Source organism: Condylostylus longicornis, unplaced genomic scaffold, assembly GCF_029603195.1.
Source record: "Condylostylus longicornis isolate FDR11 unplaced genomic scaffold, ASM2960319v2 ptg000281l, whole genome shotgun sequence".
NCBI lineage: Eukaryota > Metazoa > Arthropoda > Insecta > Diptera > Dolichopodidae > Condylostylus > Condylostylus longicornis.
In genome coordinates this window covers 27,211-35,579 of record NW_026578245.1, presented here as the reverse complement: position 1 = coordinate 35,579, position 8,369 = coordinate 27,211, and the positions used below count along the sequence as shown (strand labels likewise).

The window sequence follows — 8,369 nt, the reverse complement described above, 5'->3', positions numbered from 1 at the left end:
TAATGGTTAATCCTTAAAATAAAAAAAAATTTATTTTAATTATTTTTAGTTGGCGTTGCTTTTTTTCGAAGTACAATATCAACTTTTATCAATAAAATTTTAATGCCAACAACTTTTTGGCAAAAAAATTATTTTAATTTCCCATATCTATAATTTTATAATAAATTTTTGAATACAAATATTTATTGATTACATATCATATACGTAAACATATGTATATTTTGTTTCATTTTTGTTAAAAAAAATTAATTATTATATGTATATTTTTTATAAAGTTCGAAGTAGGGCCGATATATTTATTCTACAATGTATTGCTTTCTCTTTCTAGTAACACTATTATAAATTGCTTGTGAGAGTTTTCATAACTCTCATACTAGTTTTGGTATGAGAGTTATAATATTTAAAAACTCTTTTAATGGGAGCTTAAGAATTAATAACTCTAGTAGTTGCACCCTTTTGCTCTTATAAAGATCTCATTAGGGTCTTTTAGTCTTCTTCAAGACTGAAATTATAAAAAGTAATATTCTTAAAGAATTCTTAAAATAGCTCTACGAGAGTCTTATGAGATAAAAATTGTTACTTGGGTACATATATTTTGTTTGTTAATTATACTTTAAGTAAATTTGAAACCTTTATGATATGTACGTTAAGTTAACATGGGAAAATTATGAATTTTATAAATACATAAAATTGCTTACCAGTCTATTCTGTGGGAAATAATTAATTTTAAGTAGTATAAGTTGTATAAATAGGTCAGATTTTTAATAAATAAATTAATTGACTTCAAACCAAGCAACAAGAAGTTTTTCAATTAAACTTTCTAACATTTTGGTTGCTCAACCGGGATATCTAGCCTCTAGGCTAGATAAGCTCAACAGACATCCGTTCAATATTTTCTTCAAAATGGTCGAAAATGTAAAAATGTCAGCTAAAAAGTGCAGTTCCGAGGCCTGATATATCCCAAAAATTTATCGATCCGTGCCATCGAATGTCGAAATATCCGTCCGGTTGAAATAAACTTACATACAAAACGCGTTACACGCGTTCACACATAGACCGACAGGTTGCTAAAAAGTGCATTCCCAATTCCCGAAAACTCGACATGCAAATTTGTTGCTATCACATCACTTACTTATTGTATACACAATACGGTCGGTAAAAAATAATTAAAATTACATATTATATAAATCATCATGTTTATATATTATTATAGAATAATTAAATATAAATAATTATAATTATGCATTATGAGTACGTACATAATTTTGAAAAATAATGAAAACAAATTTGAATTTAAATTTAAATAGCAATAATAATAGCATAAATATAATTTGTAAATTTTTGATTTCTACTTTAATCTTATATTTATGAATTTAAAACGCATTTCTCCTATGAATACAACCTTGAAAAATATCAAGGAAAAATATCATAACATTTCTGAAGAATCACTTTTTACTTTTTTTTTTGGAAAAATGATGATTTTTTCCTATTTTCATTTTGAGTTTTCTGTACGAAAAACTGCCTAAAACCTAAAAGCTTTTATACTAAAAATAGAAAATATTGAGTTGACCTTGTCCAGAAATCGCCAAGTAATTTTAAAGACTTTTATTAGACACATTAGCCCTACTAATATTTAGGTTTGTGTGAAATTTGAATACCATAGCTTTTATAGTTTTTGAGATATAGCCAAATAAATTTTGAAGTTGTATGACAGCCACCCGAACCGGTACTCCGATCATGTCTAATTTAAATGGGATTCTAGCACTTGCTATAATATATCACTTGTGAAAATTTAGTAAACTTAGCTTAATCAGTTTTTGAGTTATCGCTGAGACGGACGAACGAACGGACAAAGCTAAATCGACTCAGAATTCGACGCTGATCAAAAACATACACTTGACTCTATATCGCTGACCATTATTTCTTAGTATTACAAACGGTAAGGCAAACATCCTTTGAACATACGTTCGTACGGGTATAATAAAATTAGAACTTTCCTTTCCTAAAAATTTTAAATCAACTCATAATTTTAACTACAATTTTGATTAAATATGACTTCTAGTTTTTCCTACGTTCGTTGGAGAGTCACGATTTTATGATGTCAAGCAATATCTACGGTTTTCTATCAGAACGTGATATCTACATTTTTGACAAAAAAAATTAGGGATGCAGTATTACTTGAAACTTTAAGCGCTTTCTAACTCAAGAAAAAAAAAATATTTTTTCCAGTAGTTTTAAAAAAAGTCCCTGAAGAAAATTATACCTAACAAATTGTTCCAAAAATTTTTTTTAGAAAATTACAATGGAGAAAACAAAAGATTTAGTACCCCAGGTAGTAACTACGTTGGAGAATCCACCTTCTTCGGAAGTCGGCTCTACGGATTCTGGGGAGAGCCATTTATTGCATTTGATTGATCCGTTCAAGAGGAACACGAAAAACCGGCGTTCGCCAACTACATCAAATGTACGGATTATAGAAAACAATAAAGCTACGGAAGGTGGACTACCGAACACTCAAGCTCCACAAATCAAGAAGGAAATAAACATGAGTGTAACTCAAGCCAAAAAAGGTGTTGATCAGAATGCTGACATACATAAAAGGATTGGACAACTAGAACAGCTCTGTGTGGCTTTAACAAACAAGGTTCTTCAACTGAGGACTGAGAATGAGAAGCTAAAGAAAGAGAAACATGAATTACAAACAGTACGTCTAAGGATAACAGTCATAAAGAAAAAGACGTTACACCGTAGGTCTAAAAAACAAGTAGGTCTTCTTAGTAGCCTACTCAACAGATGAGGAAGAATTCGCCAGAGAACAGATTGGATCCTATAACAAAAGAGGTTCAGTAAAAAAAGAAAAGCGGAATCATCTCGAAAGTGTCCAGGTGACGACTAACGCCGATAAGGCGGATGCTGCTGATTCTAAAAATCGAAGCGATGTCACGAAAAACTCTAGGCCGCCTCCAGTAGGCATAAGTGATGTGGTTGACTATAATCAAATGGAGTCAACATTGAAAAATTAGGACATCAATTATAAGGTTAAAATAATGAATAACAATCAATTGAAACTCATTGTAAATTCCAAAATTGATTACAGGAATCTTACCAGAGCCATGAATGGATCTAGACTAGAATGGCATACCTATGGAAACAAACAGAACAGAACAATAAAAGTCATACTAAGAAATCTTTACCCTAGTTATAAACCGGAAGATATAAAAGAAAAGTTAAGCTTTGGGGTTACAAGATCTTTGATGTAAAAAATAAAATTAAAAAAATAAAAGAAAATGGAAAAACATTATGGTGCCTCTACCGCTATTTATGCTAACGTTCTCAAATGATGAGGAGATGAAAGGAATTTATGAAATCGATCACATAAATAGGATGAAAGTTAGGATAGAGGCACTTCGAAAGAAAAGGACCATTCCGCAGTGTAACAGGTATACACAAAAATTTTGCCAGATAGAACCAAATTGTCTCTTCTTCTTCTTCTTCTTCATGACCTTTTCCCTTATTTGGGGTCGGCCCTCCTTGATCTGAGGCGCCAAGAACTCCTGTCTTGGGTTGTCTCCGCGTTCAATCCTGCTTTACTCATATCTTTGTTGATTGTGCCAAGCCATGGTGGCCTACCTGGTCCTCTCTTAGGTATTGGCAATTTAAGTGCTTTTCTAACAGGGTGCTCCTCGTCTCTACGCATGACGTGACCATACCATCTCAGTCGTTTTTCGGCTAATTTTTCTTTAATGTCGGCTACTTTAAATGTGCCTCTGAGATACTCATTTCTTATTTTATCTAATTTCGTCACGCCTGCGGACCACCTTAACATTCGCATTTCGGTGACATGTAATTTTTGTTCGTGTTTCTTATTTGCCGCCCAACACTCTGTTCCATACATAAGAGCCGGTCTAACTGCCGTCTTATAAATTTTTCCTTTTAATTTGACTGGAAACTTTTCGTCGCATAAAGCTCCTGTTAGCGACCTCCACTTTAGCCAGCCAGCATTTACACGACTTGTGACGTCATCATCGATTTTGCCTTTAGATGTTATAGTTGAACCAAGATATTTGAAAGCATTCGTTATCGGTATTGGTATACTTTTTATTTTAATTGTATTCGTCGGGCCTATAAAAGATTCGTTCGAGAATGACAAGTGCATATATTCTGTTTTCGTTCGACTTATTTTTAGACCATTCTTTTCCAGCGCGTCAGCCCACTGCTCGACTTTGGTTTGCAGCCCTTCCAGAGATTCGGCAATAATTGCAATATCGTCGGCATATATTATTGTCCATGGTAACGGGTCCTGGATATTTCTGGCAAGATAATCCAAAGCGGTGATAAAAAGAAGTGGACTTAAAGCTGATCCTTGGTGGACGCCAACATCCACCCCGAATTTTTCCGACAAGCCGCTCCCGCTCTTCACCTGCGTTGTTGTGTTTGCATACATGTCCTTGATTATCTCAATGTAATGTTCAGGAACCCTATGATAACGAAGGGCTTGCCATATAATTTCTCTGGGTAATCGGTCGAAGGCTTTCTCCAAGTCCATAAATACAACATGTAGATCTTCTTTTCTCGATTTAAATTTTTCTATGACAATTCTCATCGTTTGTATTGCGTCAGTAGTTGAACAATTTTTTACAAAACCAAATTGATTGCTGCTAATCCTTATAATTGATCTCAGTCTGCTCTCAACAACTCTTTCCCAGATTTTTAAAGTATGCGATGTCAACTTTATGCCTCTGTAATTTTCACACTGTTGCACGTTGTCCTTGTTTTTATATAAAGGCACAAGGAAACTATTTCTCCAATCAGCTGGTATTTTGTTGCCTTTTATTAATTTGCTGAAGATGTGCTGAAGTAATACTTTCCCCTGAGAGCCCATTCTTTTCCAAAGATCAGATGGAATATTGTCCGGACCTACCGCCTTATTATTTTTCATACTTTTAAGGGCCATTTCTATTTCCTCGGTAGCTACCATATTTAACGGTCCGTATGTAGCTGGTAAGTTTTCGGGAGTATCATGTTCAAATTCCTCGTTCATCAATTCACTATAGTACTCTTTCCATCTTTTATTAGCATCTTCGTTGATTGTCAGTAGCTCTTGAGTTTTACTACAAATGAACCTGGTTGATATTGGATCTTTTGTTGCAAAATCTCTGCTTTTGGCGATTTTATAAATTTGGTTCTGCCCTTCAGGTGTTTCCAGATTTTCATAGAACTTTTGATACGCGTTGTTTTTAGCAATGGCAACGGTCCTTTTCGCAATTTTACAAGTTTGTTTGTAGATAGCATGATTTTCATATGTTGGCCCTTTTTTCCACTGTTTAAAAGCGATTTTCTTTTGTTTAAGCACCTCTTGAGCATCGCCGCTCCACCACGAAGTTTCTTTCTTGCCATAAGATTTGCCTTTTGTAGTACCAAGATATTCCCTTGCCAAACGGTTTTCCTTATTATGAAATTCTTTCCAGCCATCGTCTAATATAAATTGTGCTGCATTGACTAGACTCTCGCAATTTCGGTTAACTTGTTGAATAAATGCATTTCCCTCATCTTTATATATATTGTTCCACTTTGTTTTCTTCGAGTGATAGTTTACATTTCTTAAGTTCGACGAGTCCACCTCGAAAGTCGCTAGCAAGAGTCTGTGTTGACTAGTAAGAGATTCACCTGGTATGATTTTACAATCCAGAAACTGACGTGCATTTGAAGTTTTACACATAATATAATCTATTTGCGTGCATGAGCCCCCACTACTATACGATATGAGATGCTCATCTTTTTTCTGGAAACAACTATTTATATTTTCAAATCATATGCGCTGGCTATGTCAAGGATCCATTCACCCTGCTCATTAATTTGTCCGTAGCCAAAACCTCCGTGGCAAGGGCTATTAGTACCATTTGCTCTACCTATATGACCATTTAGATCACCACACAAAATAATAGCCTCATTTAATGATATCGCCTGCATTGTTTCTTCTAAAGATTCAAAAAATAGTAGCTTTGTTTGACTGTCACATCCCGTTTGAGGAGCATATGCACTCATAATATTATATATCTTATTTTCTATGACCATTTTGACGTACATGAGCCTGTCACTTATGCGCTTAACTTCAATAATCTTATCACACATGTTTTCTTTGAATACTATTCCAATACCATTTTTTGCGTTGAAACCGTTGTACAATACTGTATAACTTTCACCAATTTTTCGTGCTTTTGCACCTTTCCATTTCAACTCCTGAATACAGCATATATCTATATTTCTTCTTTTTAGTATCTCAGCAAGTTCCTTGCTTCGTCCTGTAAGACTGCCAATGTTCCATGTTCCGATTCTGATTTTGATTTTTGCTTTTACTTTTTTAATGCTTGGATTGTTTACTTTTCTTGGTTCGTCGCTTCTGGGGAACGCCCTAGTGTAATCTTTCCTTCTGTTTGACCTCATTTTCATCATGGAGTTTGTGTTTTTTCGGCTAAAAATTTTTACGGCCAGTTGCCACCTGACGCCAAGGTAGTAACTTCAAAAGCTGTGGAATAACGCTGCCGCCACCAACGTCACTTCCTATTACAAGATCCTACCTGACCTTGTAATCCTTGATGAACCTTTAAATCACCCATGTTGAAGTAGCTTCATCAAAGCGATCTCCCATTCTCATTTGTTCACTGACTCGAACTACTCCCACAAGAGAACATAGAACCAAATGAGAACCAAATTGTGGCAGGCACTTAACCGCAGATTGTAGTAAGCCAATGAGCACTGCAGCAAAGTGCTTCAATTTTTTTAGAGGCCCACCCAGTATAGTATAGTATAGAATTCTGGCCGACCACCGAGGCAATTCAGTTCGAGAATAGTGTCTAAAGATGTAACATACAAGAACGTTTTCCAAACGAAAACCGATTACAGTAACACAAGCAATAAAGCAAAGGTTAGTTGAATGTTTTGTATTAAATGCAAAATATGATACAAAACATGCTAAATATGATGTACAAAATCTCTCAGAGCTTGAGCATTTTAGAGAGCGAGGAGAAAAAATCGAATACTAAAAAACCTGGTAAATTATGGCATGAGATAATTTTAAATTAGCAACATGGAATTGCAATGGTATTGCAAATAAAAAGGACATGGTTAAGGTTTTTCTACATATACAGAATATAGATATGTCCCTCGTAAGTGAAACGCATATGACTTTAAGAAGCAGAATTCAGTTTCGATGTTATAGAATTTACAACACTACCGCCCTTTAAATATAGCGAAGGGCGGAACGGCGATAATAAGATAAAAAAGTATAGTGCACTGTGATCTGCTCCAGATGCAAGCCGACGGAATGCAAATGGCGGCGGTTCAGATCTTTAGAGTGGCTGCTTTATATTGTCACGCCAGGTTTAAAATAAGAGAAATGTTTCAAAACGTTCTGGGCGACCTAGACGACAGATTTATATTGGGGGGTAACTTTAACGCCAAGCACACTGATTCGAGTTCAGTTGAAGGCATACTCCAACCAGAGGAAGGGAAATTAGAACAGCAATTGGCGGCACGGGATGCCTTTTTCATTGTACTGCGAAGCTAACTTATTGGCCAACCGATGTTAATAAGTGTCCAGATTTAATAGATTTCTTCATAACAAGACGGAATGCGAAAAATTCATTGAGGTACATGATAATTATGATCTTAACTCCGATCATTCGGTGGTTATTTTTAAACTTAAGAAAAATATTGTAATGAAAAGAGCGAAACCTGCGCTGACAAATAGAACTACAGATTGATCAAGATTTCGGTTAGAGATTGAACGGTAAAAAGATTTTTTTTTTCTTCATCGAAGAAAGGAGAAAAGCATGAATGCTACTAACATGACATTCCCGGCCAATCCATAGTTAGTTAGTGTTCTACCACAAAAACCTCCTCCTTATATTCTGATCATAGTTCCATTAGACCAACCATCAAATTTTCTATAATATAGATTGAAAAAGATTCAACGCTCCCCGATTTGGTGAAGCGCATTTTGCGCCAAATCAGGAGGCAAAGTCCTCTTTAGCCTTCTGGCAGAATCCCGAATAGCAAGAAGCCAAGAAGCCTCTGCGTTGCCATGTAGCTCCAGACGAGCTCCACGTCTCACTGCTCTTTCGCTAATTTTGTCAATTATACATGGAATCTTTAGATCTTTAGGATGGGCATTCACCATATTCCGTAAAACACTATTCTGGAACGTTTGTATTCGCTATACATGTATTTGTTTTGCACATCCCCACAACTGGATACCATACAACCAGACCGGTTTAATATTTTGGTTATAGAGCTGGACCTTATTCTGTATTGGCAACCTTCACTTGCGACCTAGGAGCCAATACATTTCTTTATATTTTAATTCTAAA

The 8,369-nt window shown here is 35.2% G+C and overlaps 1 protein-coding gene across 1 annotated transcript; it reads right to left on the bottom strand.

The window, feature by feature from the left end:
- Positions 1–5,796: 5,796 nt before the first annotated feature.
- Positions 5,797–6,444, bottom strand: LOC129616678 (craniofacial development protein 2-like). The gene has a single exon (XM_055532305.1). It carries the CDS (start codon positions 6,442–6,444, stop codon positions 5,797–5,799), a length of 648 nt encoding a protein of 215 aa, XP_055388280.1.
- Positions 6,445–8,369: the final 1,925 nt, after the last annotated feature.